This window comes from Sebastes fasciatus, chromosome 19 (assembly GCF_043250625.1).
Source record: "Sebastes fasciatus isolate fSebFas1 chromosome 19, fSebFas1.pri, whole genome shotgun sequence".
NCBI classification, from domain to species: Eukaryota; Metazoa; Chordata; class Actinopteri; order Perciformes; family Sebastidae; genus Sebastes; species Sebastes fasciatus.
The window spans coordinates 23462454-23483394 of NC_133813.1; the positions used below are offsets into that span (position 1 = coordinate 23462454).

Below are 20941 nucleotides of genomic sequence, written 5' to 3' on the forward strand. Positions count from 1 at the left end.
TTAGGACTCATTCCTGCAGCGCTCTATATTAGGCATATATTTGAATTTTTTTTTTTTTATTCATTTAATTTTGTTGTATATCATGTTCACATATAAGGGAGAATAAAACTGAATCGAATTCCCATTAAATCAAAATAATAATGTCAGTTCTGAGCTTTCATAATGTATACTTGATTTTTTTGGCATGTAAAGGTAAAAGGAAAAAAAAAAAAAAAGCTGTGAACTGAGAGAGAAATCAACAAGTGCCACAAACCATTTCTGAACTCTATCTCCAGTACGTCTGGGGCGTTGGGAGAATCTTCTGGGTTCTTGGTCATCAGGTACAGGTCAGCCGGAGCGTGGGTCTGAAAAACACACAAAAACACACACACTCACTTTCTCTATTTCACACACAGGACCTTCTGCGACCTCATCAAACGACAGTACTGCGGACGGGGAGACTATTGTGTGAGGTGATAACGGACAACTCGAGACATGGCGGGAGAAGAAAAGAGAGGATGATGCGTGAAAAAGGAGAAACCTGAAAACGCCATCAGGAGTTGAGTGAAGAGAGAAAAAAAATCAATGTTCCATTTTTCTCCTCTATTTGGTTTCATTTTCCCTGCGTGGCCCTTCACCACGGGGGGAAGGCGGGAAAAAGCAGGATGCAGCGAGGAGGAGAGTGGGAAAGGGCAAAAGAAAGAAATGACTCACATCCCCAAGAATAGTGAATACTTGACAAGTCAACACACACCTGATACTATGACAGAACTGAGCAATACTATGTCCTCAATAATATTCTGCCTGTCTGTAAAAATCTTCTTCTCTACCTGTCTTCACTTCTTCTAATCTTCCAGTTTTCCAGTTTTGATTTTCTGAGTGACGTTTCCCTTCTATTTTATTTTCAAATGAAGAATTTCGCTAAATGGGCATCACACAACAAAGTCCACACCCTAAATCCACTAAAGTTGTCCTGGGTGACGGATGTTTGTCATTTTTCCAGATGGTGGGAGCCGGGAACGATTTCAGTAAGTCATGGTTGGGACCTAAAAGAGCGTGGCGGTCTGACGTGTCTGCCCAGCGATGTGGCCCTCTAACAATTACACAGCATTAGGACAAGACGATGGCCAATGTCTCCTGAGCTGAGGCAAATTGCAGGGGGACTATGCAAAATAACTACTGGGTGCATTTAAATGGAAAGCTTTACCAGACACTAAATCATCATACAATAACTAATCGGCATCCGCTCGTCGCCTGTCAGCGAAGAGAAAACGAGCAGCGCAATCACTTTCCTTCCTTTTAACTAAACACCAAAATTGACTGGGAAGGCGCCCGTCTTCTTCTCCTGTATTTTCTGCCTCAGTGCCCTGAAAGATGCCAAATGAGAGCGAACAGGAGAGGGGCGAAATGACTACCCTAAAAAGCCTTTTGATGCATACTCTTTGAGGGGGGAAAGATGGATTGAATTTTAAATACTAGAGAATGTGGAAGTATATGCTTCCTGTGGTGTTATATTCTGTCTTTTTCAGTTTTCAAATAAAACACAGTATAGCGCTTAGGGGTGGGGGTAAAAAGCAATATTTTGTGTGCCAATATTGTATTGATACACGGATGTCATGTATCAATCTTTTATTATATAAACTATTAACCTCTTAACAATCCGACAGCAGCTATTCTAGAGTGAAGATACTGGCATCATATGAAACTAGAAAACCTACGGAATCAATTGGTACCAACCATGTCGTGTTTGTTGGAAAGAGAGCAAAATAACACTCCAAATTTACACTAAATTTTGGCAAGGAAAAATTGGTATGGCCATTTTCAAAGGGGTAACTTGACCTCTGACCTCAATATTTGTGAATGAAAACTCTGAGATGAACAGAGTGAAAACTGTGTCTCATTAGATAAAGCAGAAATAAAATCGCAATAAGATCGTTTCGTGACTTAAGTATCGTGATAATATCGTATCGTGGGGCCTCTGGTGATTCCCGCCCCTAATAACGCATATGAGCCATTGTGAAAACATGAAACTGTGTTTAAATATTACTTTAATGATTTTTGACATGTTCTGCATTAACTAAACAAGCAGCTCCAGATTTATTTTTTCTGCCAAAACAGATTGAAATATACCTTTTCATTTTAGCTTTGGATAAATTAGGACTGTTAAAGTTAACGCAATAATAACGCGTTAACGCAAATTCGTTTTAATGCCACTAATTTCTTTAACGTAATCTATCTTTCGGAAGTTGCAGCGGGCTCGGTTTTAAAGCTGGAGTAAAGATACTGGTATCGTATGAAACTAGAAAAACCTAATGAATCCATTGGTACCAACCATAACAGCTTGTCACGAAGGAGGCAAAATAACGTTCCAAACTAAATTTTGGGGAGGAAAAACTGTCAAGACCATTTTCAAAGGGGTCCCTTGACCTCTGACCTCAAGATATGTGAATGTAAATGGGTTCTATGGGTACCCACGAGTCTCCCCTTTACAGACATGCCCACTTTATGATAATCACATGCAGTTTGGGGCAAGTCATAGTCAAGTCAGCACACTGACACACTGACAGCTGTTGTTGCCTGTTGGGTTTGAGTTTGCCATGTTATGATTTGAGCATATTTTTTTATGCCTGTGAGGGTTTCTGGACAATATTTGTCATTGTTTTGTGTTGTAAACTGATTTCTTGTGATAAATATACACTGTACATGAATTTACATAAAGCAGCATATTTGCCAAATCCCATGTTGATAAGAGTATTAAATACTTGAAAAATTTCCCTTTACGGTATATTTGAACAGATAAACAATGCGCAATTAATCGGGATTCAATATTTCAATCAATTGACAGTCCTAATAAATACATATTTTTCCTATAAAGCAACCAAAGTACTGAGTGCTTAACTGTACTACAGCTTCTAGAAAAGCCTCATATAAGAACAATTTCCACCGGATTAATTAAAAACACACTTTTAAAATCCAAACAAATTCATTCCTCTGCTTGAGGAATGCTTGAAAACTCATGAATGCTCCAACCAAGAGAGCTCAAACTTGCTATTGGTCTGTTGGATACAAAGAAACGAGGACAAGTAAGGGGAATAGGCTTGTTTCCAGTGAACGAGAGATCAATGCATTTCAATTCAAACCCCCTGCAGGTGGACCTGTCCCAAAGCCGTGGCCCTGAAAGAGTGGAAAAGGTAGAGACAGAGAAGGCGGGAGCAGGGGGTATTGGTGGGAAATGGGGCATGAAGCGCACCATCATGTAGCACAGAGCAGCTCCTTTGGCAGTCTTTGCTTCTGCCATATTGTTGTGCTAAACGTGGCCCATACAGCAAAAGAGAAGGCTGACGCATGAACTTAAAGCAAGTAAATTTCTATCTTTCCACATATTAGTTGCCTCATTGGTTTTCAATCGAAGCCAACAGAGCCAAAAGAGGCAGTGGTGGCAGGAGGGAGAGGGGGAGGAGAGGAGGGGGAGAGTTGAGAGGGAGACAGAAGAGAAGAGGATGGTAAAAACATCTTTGGAGCAATGGGTTGGAAATGACGCTTAAATCACCACGTTTCAAGTCTGTCCTTCTCTTTAAAATGCAAACAGGGCAAATTGAGACAAGAATAAAACAATATACACATGATGTGCCGAAGCGATATTTATATTCTTAACACCCAGGATGTTTTGGTTAATGTTAGGGCCTCAGCTGAATTTAATGAGGACAACAGGTACTTCTACGTGGAGGCAAAGCTACAGTGACGCCGAGATGGACACAGGGAGCACTCGCTAAGTATTACAGGTCAGACCAATCAGACCTGAGGGCAGCGAAGGCACATGACAAACGCTGACCTCTTTGCTTCAAAGCACACATTCACATGCATACATACACCTACAAGCCCGCTTCCTTCCCCTACAGGCAGTCTCCTGTCCATCCATCTCTCCAGCCAGCCATGCGACCAGCAGAAAACAAGTTTTCATTTCCTCTAGGTGAGCAGAGGCTCGGCGTCACGCTCCTTTACTCCTGGTCAACACGAGCAGCGGCCCATCAGCTCCCCCCGGATCAAAGAGCGCAGTGAGCCCAAGGAAGCTCGCTGACACAGGCTATAATTAAGACTGAGGTGATGTTTTAATGACTCAGGACGAGTGTCAGGCTACCTCAGGCTGCTGGGCCCTGACTGCTCATGTGTGGAGGGACAGAGACACAGAGAGGAAGTAGTGAGCTATGTAACAATTGGCATATTGCTGAACAAATCTGATGAATACCACAGCATTAGAAATGTAGCATACTAGACAGTAAGCTGTCCTCAACCAAAGAAATTCTTAGTCGACTAACACTCACACGGTGTTGTCGACTAATCGAGGAGTTGATTTAATCGTCAGATCTGTAAAACTGAGTTTCTCCACAAAGAATCACACAGAAGCACCACTTTAAATCTTGTGTTTACCAGAGATATGCTCATACCTTTCTTGGAAATAAGTCATTCAGCATGAAAAATGACTAATCGACTAAAGAAATCTTAGTTGACAAAGAGGGGGGCAGCCGTACTAGACAGCCATAAAAATATGAACTATTAATACCACCTACGAGTGGGTGCAGCGGTGGAAGAAGTATTCAGATCATTTCATTCTCCACTACAATTAAAAGCCCTGCATTCAAAACCTTACTTAAGTAAAAGTATGTAAGTATTATCAGCATCATGTACTTAATGTAAAAGTATTGATTGAGCAGTAAAATGTTCCCTGTCAGTGTTTTACTATTATATATGATGTTTCTGGATTATTATTACTGCTGTATTAATGTGTATGTTGCATTTTACTGCTGTAGATGTTTAAGGTTGTGCTAATTTTAACTCCTTTATATACGGTTGGGTAGTTTAATCTACAGCAATGCATCATATTCTATAAGATCACCATATTTATCTGTCACGCTGTCCTGTGAGAACCACGTACCTCTAAAAAGTTCACTTTTCATGAGCTCAGGAAAACAGCCTGTTGTCAGTTTCGTGACGATGCGTTTTCCAGTTCCAAGAGGCTTGATAAAGATTATATTTAGAAGTTGGAGATTTTTCTCAACACATAAAGGAACACTATACATCCTTCAGTTTATCACAAACAATCAACATCAACACATCTGGAGATACGTGGTTTTCACAGGACAGGAAGGGGATGATAGATTGTAATCTGTGAAGTAACTAAAGCTGTCAGATAAATGTAGTGGAATAAAAAGTACCTCAAATTTGTACTTAAGTACAGTACTTGAGTAAATGTACTTCGTTACATTCCACCACTGGTAGCATCTTCTATGGCAGCATATAACTTTTTACATTGCAATGCCGGTATATCCTAATATGAAATATTTTCTGGAATTCCAATTGAGCAACATTTATAGATTAAAAGTGATGTTTAGGGCGCCTGGCTAGCTCAGTCGGTAGAGCGGGTGCCATGTATGGCCAAGGCTCAGTCCTAGCCGCGGTGGACCCGGGTTCGAATCCGGCCTGTAGACTTTTCCGCATGTCATCTCTCTCTCTCCCCCTTTCCAAGACTCTATCCACTGTCCTATCAATAAACGCTTAAAAATGCCCCCAAAAAATAACTTTAAAAAAAAAAAAAAGTGATGTTGATAACATTGATAACATTCAGCCACCAGATTTTGCATTCTTCCTCCCCTGTTCCATTACATTCACTTCACAGCAAGTCGTTGCCAGGCACATTTTACTATTGGCTCACAAGCCTTGTTAGAGGTGGGAACCGAACGTCAGATATAAACAAAATATTCATTTTGGATCCACCAAAATTTTAAAAATGAATAATTCACAATCATAATATTTTTTTTGAGGAAAAGCCATACTTTTATTCGGCACCTTTCTAAAGGCTCTGTGGATGTATTATTTTTATATATTTGTCTACATAAAAATGTTATCAATAAGACTTTTAAATAGTAAAGATGGAAATGTTCTTTATGGCTAATCCTGTGAATTAAATACATAATCACAACTCAAAATCCTGTAAATCCAATATTGCCATAAAGCAGGTCTGTTAACTGTTTAGTAACGTTGCCTACAATGGTCAAAAAACAAACAGAATCTAATGTGGGAGCATGATTTGCTCAACTTAACGACAACCTCTAGCTCAATGCAGTCAACAGGTACATCCTAATACAATTAAATGTGACTGTATAAACATGATAACAGATAGCTGAAGTTGCCCCGGGCGCATGTCTTCACACAGGTTAATGCTGCCAGATGGAGGTGAGTAAATAAAAAAGTCACCAGTCCATTGTGCTACAGGCAAGGTGGTTTGGGGTTATCAGGAAGGATACAGTGTTAATCATAGAGTAACCTGAACTCTGCCGACTCTTATCTACAGGAGAACATATGAGCGACCATTTGGACATTTCCTAATCTGACGGTGTTGAGCAGAGAGGGACCTTTGTATCACATGTGGGGGGCGTTGTGGGGTTTGAATAGTCGAGGTCTGCCCTGAGCCTTTAGGGCTGTAACTGGAGGAGAGAGAGAGGCTGATACAGAGAGGAGATACTTAGAACAAGATGACCTCTTTCAGATGACCCTCTATAGGTCGATCAGAATCTGTCATGTTGGTTTGAGCATTTGGGTGGGAAAGTCACTATCTTGTTTTTTAATTTGTATTTGCATTAACTTCCTGCTTTAAATGAACATTTAACCTAAGAATTATATGTAGATATTGTGATGTTGTTGTGATGTTTACTCTGACCTTAATTAACAAACATACTTGGAAAAAGTCCAATTGCCAGAGAGGCCAGAGGTTGTGGCTACTGAAAATTGCTCAATAATCACAGCTTGTTCAAAGTTCAAAATATCATTTGGTGCCCTGGGTAATGTATTCAAATCCTTTTACCACTCTGGACCCCTGCACCATAAATATTTCATTGTATTTAATGCCATTAATCGATTCAATATTGGAGTAAATGGTCCAAAACAAAACCCCTGAATGAATCGGTTACACAATACTGTCATCATACATCGCTATGCTATTGAGCCGGTTCGCCTCATTCTTTTCAAACATTTCTCCACAGGCCGACCACTAAAGAGGCAGCGGAGGGGTGGGAAAGGGACAGAGAAAGAGAGTGAGAGTGAGGGAGATAGAGGTCTGTGAGTTACAGTGGCCCTGCCCCTGCATCTCCACTCCAGCAGCGCTGGGACCCCTCGCCTCCTTGTGACACCCCGTCCATTGGGGACTCATCTGTCTGGCGCGCTGCCTTTGTACTTTACTGTTACTGGTGACATTTTGGTGTCACGGTGTCACGATGAAATGGCTCCCCTCCCACGTCGCAGCCCGCGGCGGCACAACCAGTGGAACAATGAGGTCCCGAGGAGTTGGGGCTGGAACTCAGGAGGCCCCAGCTGGGCGCAACGCCCTAACCCTTCCCCCTCCCCGGCTCCCATGAAATCGGGAATTAGTCGAAGCGTTGCTGACGACAAGTCAGTGTCTGTGTGTCCCAGGCTCTTCCCAGGGCCCGGCGAGGACCCGGGGTGAGGTAAGACAGAGACACAGACACAGCGACCAAGGGATGAGAGCTTTGGGGGTCACCGGGGGCAACCTGTATGTACTGCTTTGACCCCCGACCCCAGCAGAGATCAAACTCTGTCTCACCCATGGCAATGTGGGAGAGTGAGTCGTGTTTGTTTCTGGTGGGGCTGGCATGGGTCAGCAGAAGGGACAGTAACATTACTGCCGTGTTATTTTTACAATCACTCCAAGTGGATGATGCTTTTAACGGTAAAAAAAAGATATATAATATTTTGTCTGTCTGTGGAAATGACAGCAAACATTATGTGTGTGAGAGAGGACAAAGGAGATTACTTACTGTTCTCAATAGTAACCTGTACCAATTTTAAAATCTATTTCTGTGTGCGATGACAAACGATCTGGGTAATTTTGTCTCTGATTGTTCAGATTTTTCGTTTTAGCACTAGATTACATCATGATGAATGGTGCTGATCTGAAGATGATTTCGACTGTCCAGATGTTTATACAGAATCTCATTTTATCTAAAACTGTTTAGGTGTACATTTTCTTTTCACCTGTACAAATGGAACAAATGTCTCCAGTTCAGTTTTTACAGGTTCTTGAAAAATGGTGTCAGTGATTAAGATTACAATCAAACTGTTTTGATTAAAGTCAGTATTGACACTGAACATACATTTGTGCAAAAGAAGAATATGTTATTTAAGACGAGTGACTTTCTTGGTATTTAACAAGTGCTGATTCATAACGGTGTTGACTGTATATGCAACGAAATTTATTCAGTTACCATAAATGTGTAATTAAAGGTACAGTATGTAGAATTTCGTGGCATCTAGTGGTCTGGTTGCAGATTGCAACCAACTGAGTACCCCTCCGCTCACTCCTCCCTTTCAAAAACTGAGGTAACGTGAGCCGCCAAGTGTAAAACTGTGGTAACACCGTTCTCCTTGCTCGGAGGCCATCCTTACCATTACTTTACGGTACCACGATTTTGAACTCTGCGGCTCACGTTACCGCAGTTTCACAAGCATGTCGGAGAACTACGTGGCCTTCAGGTAACGTAAAAATGTGAAAGTCTCTCTCTAGAGCCAGTGTTTGGTTTGTCCGTTCTGGGCTACTGTAGAAACATGGTGGAGCAACACGGTGGACTCCGTGAAGAGGACCTGCTCCCTATGTAGATATGAAGGGCTCATTCTAAGCTAACGAAAACACAACGATTCTTAGTTTCAGGTAATTATCCATCCATCCATCCATCCATCCATTATCTGTAACCCCATTCGGGGTCGTGTTGGGCTGGAGCCGATACCAGCTGACATTGGGCGAAGGTGGGGCACACCATGGACAGGTCGCCAGACTACCACAGGGCTGACACATAGAGACAGACAACCATTTACACTCAAATTCACACCTACGGGCAATTTAGAGTCAACAATTAACCTAACCTGCACGTCTTTGGACTGTGGGAGGAAACCGGAGAACCTGGAGAAAACCCACGCTAACACGGGGAGAACATGCAAACTCCACATGGGGAGATCAGGTAATTATACACTAATGAAAACATAGTTATGCATATTTTATTCAATTTCTGCTAATAGATCCCCCGAAATCCTACACACTGTTCCTTTAAGTAGTATATTAGCACATCACACTCTAAAGGGTGAAGGGGCCAAAAGGAGGACAAAGGAATAACTAATAGGACCAATTTTGTTCAAGAATCTGTAGACATGCCATCAGGAAGCGGTCTTACCTTGGGATTCTCCAGGACGCCCGACTCATAACTGTAAAGAAACATTGTTTATAAAATTACAGTCTATTATAATTCTGATTGAAAAAAATAAAATATTTATAATATATGCAGTACATACTGTATAACAGGAACTAAAGAAGGTGTATCACACCAGTCCTACCCACCTTATATGCATGAGGTTGGCGTCCATGCTCCAGGGTGACTGAGGAGTGACGGGCACAGGGATGCCATGTTTCTACAGTTTGACAGAGAAAGCTGTTGTTATGTTACATACTGTTTGCTTGTAAGCTAACTGCACCTGAAAGTAAGAGACTTTAAATCACAGCTATGCTTGTCTGTCGGTAAAGTACAGAATACAAGGAACCAAGCAAACTATTTCCAGCAGCTGGTTTTCGGCATGCTGTGTAACCAAAATCTGTTTCTCCACACGATCAACGAAGAAAGATATTTTTGGTATGTTCAGGGGAAAAGTCAACAACTCAGTGTTTTAAGATTATGTGAAGTCTTCCAGAGCCCAGCTAGAGAGTGGTGTTCACTAAAACATCATGACCACCCTCTAGTGGGGAAAAACTGGTCTAAACCACAATCTAATGGGACCATATGAACAAACCGCCAATGAATGTGTGTGTGGTCTAAATCTGAGAAAGGTTAAGTTAACTCTAAATATAATCATGAGTGTGAAATTAAATTACAGGTAGAGAGTAGGGATGTAATAATAAATATTATAGGCATCTAAATTCAATACACACGATGAAGGGATTTAATTTTTCATCCGAAAACTGTTGAGCTTTTGTCAACACATATGGATAAGATAACGCTTTATTGATTTCCAGATATAAACGGATTCAAAAAAGAAAAAGGAAATAAAGATTGGGAGAGCTTTACCATAAAATGAAAGCAATATATAGATGAAACAAGAGTACAGGAGTATTCAGTGAGAAGGAAAAAATCTATACAGTAATTTGATAGTTTTACACAATACAAAGCCCTCGGTGAATATTTCTGTTATGATGTGATCATTGCTTTTCTTTTCTGTTAATATGCTGCTAAGAAATCTGCTAAATGCTTCAGACAAAAGAAACATTTTTAAAATCACTTTTATAAACATAAATATTTCCCTGTGACAAATACAGTACCTTTTGACTGTTTGTTAAACAAATAATTAATTTTAGGTCATTACTTTGTGCTGTTTGGACATTTTATAGGCCAAATGGTGAATCAATCATTACAAATAATTCATAGATTTATCAATAATGAAAGTAATCTTTAGTTGGCAGCCCTAGACGCCAGCAAACTGCACTAGGCATTTTGTGATTTTGAATTAAACAGACTGATGGAGTTACCTGTGCATACTCCATCAGGTCTTTTCTTCCCTTGAAGCGGTTGTAGAACTCAGGGATCCTCCACGGTGCAATGATCTGAAACAGAGTGAGAGCGTCGGCCTGGCTGAAGCACCATCATTTCAACAGATGCTGTGTCAAACAGTACAAGCCATAATACAGTAATACAGTAAAACAACAATGTTACCTCAACTTCGGGGTAGAGGGCGTAGCATGTCAGCTCAAAACGTATCTGGTCATTGCCCTGCAAAAACACAAACACAATGGCTCAGCTTTATGTACCACATGTGAGTCAATGTGTGTCAATGTTCGTCTGTATTTAGATTAACAGTAACTGAACGTGTGTACAGTAGGGCTGCAACATTATTGATTATACTGTTGGTCTGTAAAGAGTCCGAAAGTAGTGGAAAATGCCCCTTGCTGCTATTTCCCAAAGCCCAAGTTGACATAATTCAAAAAGCAAATTGTATGCTATCAACAGTTTAAATCGCAAAGATCTTCAATTTAATATCATAGAAGACAGAGAACAACAGAAAAAAAATGCTCAAATCTATTTGACTCGACTAATATTGCCTATAAATTCAGTTCTAGTGCACAGTGGTGGTTGAATGGTGATGTTTCCAATGTCTGGATTGACATGTGACACATGCCGGGATTACATCCTGCTTAAGTTTTCATTCCTATATTTTCCTGTACAGCGCTCTGTCTCTTTGTTCATTTATCAGCTTCAAAATAAAAAACAGAAATATAAAGGGGAGCAAGCTGCATTGTCTTAATCACACATATAAAAACAAACAAACACTGCTGAAAAATGTTCAGACACAGCTGATGAAGGTAATATTTGAGGTCTGTATTGTAACTTTATGACGTGGTATCTGTCTCCATCTACAGGCCAAATATGGACACGGCATTTCAATCGATGACTCAATTTAATAAAATTGGTGGAAATATTACAAGAAAAAAATTTGTAAAGGTATATGAATGATAAACTATATTTAGGAAATTTTAAAAAATGAATTCAATCACAATGCAAAATGATTAAACTACTTATATAATTTTACTTAAACTACTAGAACCTTGATAGCACACAGACTTAACATTTATCCAAATAGCACAGCTGCAGCTTACACAGCACTTTATGTTGGATGAAGTTATTCTGACCAAAAGAGATGAGATGTAGTGAAGCCTTTAACAAATTAACAACAGTTTAAATTATTATGTTATCATAATCATTATATTTCTATCATATTTATCATTTTATAATAAGAAAAACTACAACTTATATCACTGCTCTATATACATAAGAGTTCCCTGAACTATATTTGCATCTTCAAGAACACATTTATATTCCTCTGGACCACACAATGTGTCAACTGACTCAACACTTGTTAATTCAATTATTTTCCAGTTTTACGACACTTTGGAATAATTTATTCATCATCCAGGTGTCATTTTTTGAGAAAAGTTGAAATAGAGAATGCTGTGCTGTTTTACAGCTAATTAAGAGATAAAACATGCCAGATTATCCTAGTACCACATGGACACAGCCAACATTTTATGAGGGACTACAGGTCTTTGGAACAACGTATCTATCCCAAAAAAATCCGGAAATGACAATGTGAAAGGATTACAGATAAAGTCGTCAGCTTTTGAATGAAAATCCAGGCAAATATTCAACATTTTTCACTCACTGCTCACTCGTACTAATCAGGAAACCGTTTGGCAGGCCTCCAAAGCGCAAAAAATCCATTTGCATTTTCCTTTGAACTGCAGTGACTCATTTCATTTAGCTGATGGTTCAGTGCAGTGTGAGGTAAAGTGCAGTTGATAGATGATAACATCTGTCTCAGATTTGCAGCATCTATTTTCTTCTATTCTTTCTAATGAACAGATGATTAAAGAGAAGAACATTATAGTTACTGAATGAAAGAGGGCAGAAATGTCTCCGAGTAGGGAAGGTTTCTGATTTACTGTTGCAGTTTGAGTTTGGTTAAATAAAGTTAATGTTCAACCCTGCAAACACATGGCCTAAATCCTCATGTCCAGACTATGGACAGTGACCTAGTTAGTTTTTGTTTGGCTGGGTCATCCTTGTGGATCAGTCACATAGCATGTAACCATAATGTTGAGGATTTATTTCCAGTATTAGAAACTGGTCTTTCACTAAACTTTTCTGTCCCAGCTCTAGAATAAAGGCAAGAAAATGTAAATATTCTTTAAATCAATTTCATTTGGGTCATATTAGCAGATTCTTGAACATTCTCCTTCCTCTGAGTATAGTCTCTTGTCCTGTCTGGTTTACCTTTCCCGTGGCACCATGGGAGACAAACTGGGCACCCTCCCTGCGTGCAATCTCCACCTGACGGCGGCCGATGCAGGGCCGTGCTACCGCAGTGCCCAGCAGGTATCGGTCCTCATAAACGGCATTTGCCTGAACTGCGGGCCAGATGAAGTCCTCCACAAACTCTGAACGCAGGTCTTCAATGAAAACCTACACAATAGAACAGACACAGACCATTTCTTTGTGTTAAGTCTTTGATTCTATTCATCTCTGAGTCATTTTTATGTGAGAAATATTTAATGATCTTTCCCTTCTAGGAAAAGAAATAACTGATGATTGTTTGCCACAAAAGAGCGTTGTCTCATACTGTAAGAATGTGATGTGAACTCAGAAAACCTTCTCAAGAATCAGAATAAAGCAGCTACTGATTTCCATTCATTACAGCATGCAAGTACACATTGTACGTGAAGAGGCTGGAAACTTGCTTTTGGTCATTATCGTTGCATGTTATGGCCATAGAGGACATTTTAAAAACACTTCTTTATTGGTGTAACCTGGTGCTTGGGGGAAGCTCTGACATCTGACAGGATAAATAGAATTTGACATCTTGCAGCAAAAAGATTGATCTTCAGCTTCTTCGAATCAGTGTTTCCCACCAGCCAATGAATGTTAAATATTCTAAAAAGTACCAGTATGGGGCACCCTAGGTGTTAAGGCGCCAACCATGAACTACAACATCCCCGATTTGGACCTTTCAAATTGAAAGGTCAAGGGACCTTTTGGGTAGGAAGATGCTAAATGACTGATGATGCCCTTAAAGGCCCAGACACACCAAGCCGACATCAATGAACTAGCGGCGTTGAGGGCCGACTCTTGTGTCGCCTCACTTTGTAATCATCTTGGCCAACAAGTTACATTTGAACAGCAAAGACTACAGCTGAGGGCCAGTTACCATGTACGTTCTGCGCCTGCATGAGAGGAAATAACTCTCCACACCAGCAGGCGGCAGTAGTCTGTATTCGTCATCCAAAAAGGGAAACCAGAAGACCGAGGACTGCTGATATACAAGCCGTTGTTACGATGTGTACATGAAACAAAGCGTCATTGGTCGACCATTTTCACACCACTCTCACTCACCACTTCATTCCAGATGGCCATGTCGCTGTGAAAATATCTGTGTATTGGAATGATCAGATGAGATGAAGATAAAAACGAGACGAGTCTTCTGTGTGTGCCCTCTTGACTTTACTTGTTGGCTTGCTTTTCTGTTTCTCTTCTTGTGCACCGATTTATTTAAGCTGAACAGCCAATCAGAGTGATTTCTCTGACTGATGAGCTCCGCTGACGATTCAACATGCTGAATCAGCCGAAAAAACGCCAACACAGGCAGACTACGTTAGGGACACACCACGAAAACACACCGCGAAAACTAGGCCGAAACTAGGCTGACAGACGCTCACTGGCGGTCCCAAACTTTCAGACAGCCAACTGTCGGCTTGGTGTGAAAGGGCCTTTAAACAAAATCATATTTCATTCTGTCTCTTACCTTCTTTGCGCCGAGGCTTTCTGCCTTTTTCCGGGCAGCTTCAAAATCTTCCTCTTGCCCAATGTTGGCCTAGAAAAACACACATTTAATTACACATCAAAGTGACGCAAATATAACACACATAAAAACCATAAACCATGCAGTTACTTCAGTTTAGGGCAAAAAACATGCAAGCGCTCTATATATAAACATGCGGGCTCATGACTGTGCAAGTGTTAATTCTGCCAATCCATGATCTTGTAATTCAGATCACGTCTGTAGAGGAGATGTAGCAACCACCTCACAGCGGAAACCAAGCATGAACACCACTTAGGGGCTTGAAGAGGCAGCCTGATCTCCTGAGCTGAACACTAAACAAGGGAATATTTTCCTGCGGAGACATGATACTGATCTAGTAAACAAAACTGACAAATCTGCAGCACAAACACTTAAATATACTTTTGATAGTTTCAGTTAGTGCTGTCAGTTGATTTAAATATGTAATTGTGATTTATAACATGATTGTATATACTGTAGTTAATCACGATTAAACGCAAATTAATCGCACAACTTTTATCACAAAATGTACCTTAAAGGGAGATTTGTCAAGTATTTAATACTCTTATCAACATGGGAGTGGGCAAATGTGCTTGCTTTATACTAATGTATGTATATATTTATTATTGGAAATCAATTAACAACACAAAACATTGACAAATATTGTCCAGAAACCCTCACAGGTGCTGCATTTAGCATATTAAATATGCTGAAATCATAACATGGCAAACTCAAGCCCAACAGGCAACAACAGCTGTCAGTGTGTCAGTGTTGACTTGCACAAATCTGCATGTGATTATCATAAAGTGGGCATGTCTGTAAAGGGGAGACTCGTGGGTACCCATAGAAACCATTTTCATTCGCATATCTGGAGGTCAGAGGTCAAGGGGCCCCTTTGAGAATGGCCATGACAATTTTTCCTTGCCAAAATTTAGCGCAAGTTTGTAGCGTTATTTAGCCTCCGTCGCGACAAGCTAGTAAGACATGACCAATGGATTCCTTAGGTTTTCTAGTTTCATATGATACCAGTATCTTCACTCTAGCTTTAAAACTGAGCCCACTACAAGCTTTGAATTATCAATTGCGTTAATGCGTTAAAGAAATTAGTGGCGTTAAAACGATTTTGCGTTAAAACTTTGACAGCCCTAGTTTCAGTACTTTATCCTTTTAATTTCAGTGCCTTTTCGATAACAGTAGATTAAGGATGAGTCACGTCCAAAGCTACAATTCCATACATATAACAAAACCTGTCATTATGACATTCCAGCGGCACTTTGTCAACTGTTTTCCATGACGTGTGAATTACACTTGCATTACAGGCAGGTGCATTATTTAATTTAATTTTACAAACAGATTGACATCACAAATTAAAAAACTCATCAACTTCTTGAAAGCAACAAGAAGTTATTACTGTAATTATCGATTTCTGCCTGACTATTTGTTGATGCAATCTTCTCTGACAAGTTGAAGGAAGTGCATAGTTTCATCAAAGACAATCAATTATGTGTTGGATCAGTGCCTGCTATTCTTCTTCTACTCCCCCGGTGAGCTAAAAAGAGTTGGAGGGCTGCACCTCACGTGACCCAGCAGTGAACTACAGACTATCACCCATCCCCCCCACACCGAACCACAAAACCACTGAATGAAAAGTTAGACAACAAGAGAATCTGCCTGCTTCGCAGTTCTAAACTGCCCCATGGCAAAAAGTAAATCCACTGAGATTTGAACTGGTATTATGAAGCCACATCCTGTGTGGTTTGGAGTTAACTGGTACTATATAGCTCTGATTGGGACAGCCAATGGAAAGCTCTCACATGTCCATATGGCAAGTTGCATCAGCTGCCTGAAAACAGTAAATTGTAAAACTTCAGAGATACATGACATGCAAAAGCAGCTGGTTGGAAACACAGATGACACCTGTTTCACACACACTGGTCCCTAAACCTTACCAAGAAGGCGATTACATCGTAGCCCTGTTCCTTCAGCCAGACAAGAATACAGGATGTGTCCAGTCCGCCGCTGTAGGCCAGAACCACGGTACCTTTAGACATGATGAAGGCCCTTCAGTCAGACAGGTAAAGAAGCTGTGGAGTGGCAGCAGAGAGACAGAGGGAGGCAATTATACCAGCTGAGGAGGAAGTGTCAATATATAACCTGCGTGTACTAACTTCTATAAGAACACGTGGCTCTGTATGGTTTAAAAATAACAGCACAGCTGCGGGACAGGGCCTGAGGCAGCTGATAATTAATCGATTGGTTGAACCATGGAAAGTTAAATAATCAACAATTTTTATAATCTATTTAACAATTAAGTAATTTATAATTCCAAACATTTGCTGGTTTCATCTTCTGAAATGTGAACATGTGCTGCTTATACTTTAAAACCAACTGTTGAATGGACAAAACAAGCAATTTAACAACATCAACTTGGGCTCTGGGAACTATTTTCTGACATTTTAGAGACTAAATGATTAGATGACTGGACGACAGTGAAACAAATCATCATTAGCTGCAGCCTATAGTGCTGGGGCTGAGGTTCGGTGCTCTCTTAGAGTGATCTACCAGTGAAATAAAAGTGCTTTACAGTGAGGTAGCACATTGTGTCAGGTGGCAAATGTGTAGAAAAATGGATTACCACATTTACCAGTGTTATATATTGCTTAAAAATTCAAATTCTGTCTTCCTTTTTAAATGCTACTGGTAGTCAATTTGAATAACTCTTTACAACCTAAAAAAAACTCAGCTACATCACTTAATAGTTAGTCCCACTTGATAGAAAAAGATAGTTATTGTATTCAAAATGGAAATAAAAGATATCAGCATGGTTTGAGGAGGATGATGACATCTTCACAGATGGTTTCCCCACGTCGTGAATCAAACTCTTCAGTGATGCATGTAACTGGGAGGAGTTATGGCCACATATGTCATCCCATAAAAAATGTTCCCAGAGTGTAGTATACTAACAACACGTGGCAAAGCGTGGTTTACAAATAACAGCACAGCTCTGGGAAAACATTTGCTGGTTTCATTTTCTGAAATGTGAACATTTAATTCTTATACTTTAGTGAAAACTGTTGAAGTGCCAAAACAAGCAATTTGACAATATCAACTTGGGCTCTGGGAACTTGTCATGGGCATTTTTCACTATTTTCTGACATTTTAGAGACTAAATGATTAGATGGATAACAGTTTAATCAGTGAAGCAAATAATCATTAGTTGCAGCCTACAGTGCTGGGGCTGAGGTTCGGAGCTCTCTTAGAAAGATCTACCAGTGCAATAAAAGTGCTTTACAGTGAAGTAGCACATTGTGTCAGGAGCCAATATCAAGCAAAATGGATTACCAGTGTTATGTATTGCTTAAAAATGCTTAAATGCTACCGGTAGTCAGTTTTAAGAACTTTTTACAACCAAAAAACTCAGTCCCACTTGATAGAATAAGATAGTTCTGGTATTTAAGCTGGAAATAAAAGATATCAGCATGGTTTGAGGAGGATTATGACATCTTCACAGGTGGTTTCCTCACATCCTGAATTACATGCAGTGACATGGACAAATATGTTATCCCATTAAAAATGTGGGTGTGTTGTGTAGCCTGCAAGACTTCAGATAGGCAAGGAGGAAGTGCAAGACACATTTTAATCTCATCTCATCTCATCTTCAACCGCTCCTCCGGGGTCGGGTCGCTTTCAGGTAATTTTAATCTATTAATCATATAGTTAAAGTACATATGTTATATTACTTATACTGTCAAAATATCATATGAAAGTTTTCTGCTTTGATTTTATATATAATAATATAATAATAATAATAATAACTTTATAATTCACCCTATTGATTATGTACACAGAATATGGGCTACAACTCAGGATACTTTGAACATACTGTTTTCTGGAGATAATATAAATCTGTTAAAATAATACAAAAATATATATATCTAATGTGTTTTAAAGCATCACTTTATTCATTGACAGGAGTTAACCATTCATGAAAAATTTATGATTTCGTTGGGAAAAAAAAGGTCTCTTCAAGACTATTATTATTTTACTATTAGGTAGTTTCTCACATTCAGATTCTCAGTACATTGTAATAGACAGAAAAAAATTATACTTTTTTGTTATTGCTAATGATTTATGAGTGCACTTAGAGTAGAAATCCACCATTACAATATTTTGATATGGTTTATTCATTTCAAACCATCCAACCCCAGTTTCTTTATCATGTATCCTGACAAGCTGGCTGGAGTGGCAACCAAGTTGTGCAAGTTATTGTATAATTACAAAATCAAAGCAGAAATCTTTCATATGATATTTTGCTATGTATAAGTAACATAACATATGTACTTTAACTATATGATTAACAGATTAAAATGTGTCTTGCACTTCCTCCTTGCCTATCTGCAGTCTTTGCAGGCTACACAACACACCCACATTTTTAATGGGATGACATATTTGTCCATGTCACTGCATGTAATTCAGGTTGTGAGGAAACCACCTGTGAAGATGTCATCATCCTCCTCAAACCATGCTGATATCTTTTATTTCCAGCTTAAATACCCCAACTATCTTCTTCTATCAAGTGAGACTACCTATTAAGTGATGTAGCTGAGGGGTTTTTTTTAGGTTGTAAAGAGTTATTAAAATTGACTACCAGTAGCATTTAAAAAGGAAGACAGAATTTGAATTTTTAAGCAATATATAACACTGGTAAATGTGGTAATCCATTTTTCTACACATTTGCCACCTGACACACCTGAGTTTCTGTGGTTGTAAAACGTTCTTTAAACTGACTACCGGCAGCATTTAAGCATTTTAAAGCAATATATAACACTGGTTATGCATTTTGCTTGATATTGGCCACCTGGCACAATGCTCAAAATAGCTAAACACAGACACTAGTTGCATGTCAGCTAGCTATCCAGCTACTAACTAGCTACATCACATCAGCTAACTGTACATGCGTATGTTGCCTCCAGTTGAACCAACCTGTTGCTAACGGTAACGTTACTACGTACTAGTAGTGGAGACCAAGGCGGTGACTCACTGATAAATCCTTCAATTGAAATATAAAAACAAGACGGTGGGTTGTACTTACTTGATGTGATAAATACAGGTTATCCGGAGCGGTAGTTGCTGTGGGTGTGTCGGTGAGGAGTAGTGGAGGAGAATGGAGGTTCGGTTCGGTTCGGTTCTGTGGGTTCCACGCTGCTGCAGACTGGTCCAGCTCACGTTACGTCATCATCCGTAGTACTGTCACTGTCCTCGTGGGACACCCTAGTTCAGGGGTCTCTAAGCAACCTGCTGCTTCAGAGCCACGTGCGGCTCTTCAGCTCCTCACCAGTGGCTCCCTGGGGATTTATAAAAATGGAAATGAATAACTGTTTTTTGTTTGGATTTTCATTTTTATTTATCATTGTTGTAGGTCTATGGTACGACGGTGCAACGGAGTATTAGGGACACGTTGAGGAAAAAAAATAAATCTGAGATTTTGAGAATAAAGTCGTAATATTATGAGAATAAAGTCATTATTATAAAGTAGTAATTTTACGTGCTATTTCTTTTTACTCGTAACAACTGAATTATTTCTCGTAATATTATGACTTTATCCTCATAATATTACGAGTTTTTTTCTCGTAATATTTTGACTTTATTCTCATAATACTATGACTTTATTCTCATAATATTACGACTTTTTTTCTCGTAAACTTCTGACTTATTTCTCATAATATTACGACTTTTTTTCTCCTAATATTATGACTTTATTCTCATAATATTATGACTTTTTTCCTCGTAATATTATGACTTTATTCTCGTAATATTATGACTTTATTCTCGTAATATTATGACTTTATTCTCGTAATATTTCGACTTTATTCTGGAAATCTCAGATGTTTTTTCCCTCAATGTGGCCCTAATACTCCATCGTACATTTGCACTTTGGCCCTCACTGCATTAGACTTATATACTATATACTTAGACTATAAACTGTGTTACCTTCATTACAATGCTCAAATGTTTTGCGGCTCGAGACAGATTTTTTTTGTTTTGTTTTTGCCTAAAATGTCTCTTGATATTAAAGGTTTCTGACCCCTGACCTAGCTAGACCTTTTCATACTTGACAACATTAACATCAATAAGCCCCTTTTATAATTCCTCTTACAATGTTTGTTGACGCAGTAGCTGACAGGACGTAAACTGGACCACAGCCAGGGAATGAAATGAGCAAATGTCACCTGCCAGATAACAGGGTCTGTACTTACTTGATGTGATTTGCTGTGATTTGCTGTGGCAAATTCATATTCATTTTGTTGGACTTTTTTTTGTGAAATATTGGATAATTTTACCTCTTTAAATGAAACCATGTGAAGTTTAGAAGGGAAACAAACTCAAAGACATATATAACCTTTATTTAACTAGGAAGTCACATTGAGATTAAGTCTAGCCAAGACAGGGTCAAATAGCAGCATCCAACACAAAACGAGACAACAACATTGAATCACGACAGCAACAATAGGTACCACAAAAT

At 39.4% G+C, this 20941-nt stretch overlaps 2 protein-coding genes across 2 annotated transcripts in view; one reads left to right on the plus strand and one right to left on the minus strand.

Moving 5' to 3' along the window:
• The window catches only part of ass1 (argininosuccinate synthase 1), a 39619-nt gene extending 19903 nt beyond the window's left edge, over positions 1-19716 (minus strand). Inside the window, exons 1-9 of the mRNA XM_074618569.1 lie at positions 19511-19716; positions 16368-16502; positions 14383-14451; positions 12858-13046; positions 10743-10799; positions 10559-10633; positions 9380-9450; positions 9216-9246; positions 254-344 (exon numbers count right to left, since the gene is read on the minus strand). Coding sequence (XP_074474670.1) covers positions 254-344; positions 9216-9246; positions 9380-9450; positions 10559-10633; positions 10743-10799; positions 12858-13046; positions 14383-14451; positions 16368-16469 — 685 coding nt within the window. The 5' untranslated portion in view covers positions 16470-16502; positions 19511-19716. The remainder of the gene's footprint in view (positions 1-253; positions 345-9215; positions 9247-9379; positions 9451-10558; positions 10634-10742; positions 10800-12857; positions 13047-14382; positions 14452-16367; positions 16503-19510) is intronic.
• Positions 1-20941, plus strand: part of traf2b (Tnf receptor-associated factor 2b) — a 171352-nt gene that overhangs the window by 132082 nt on the left and 18329 nt on the right. The window lies entirely within an intron of this gene.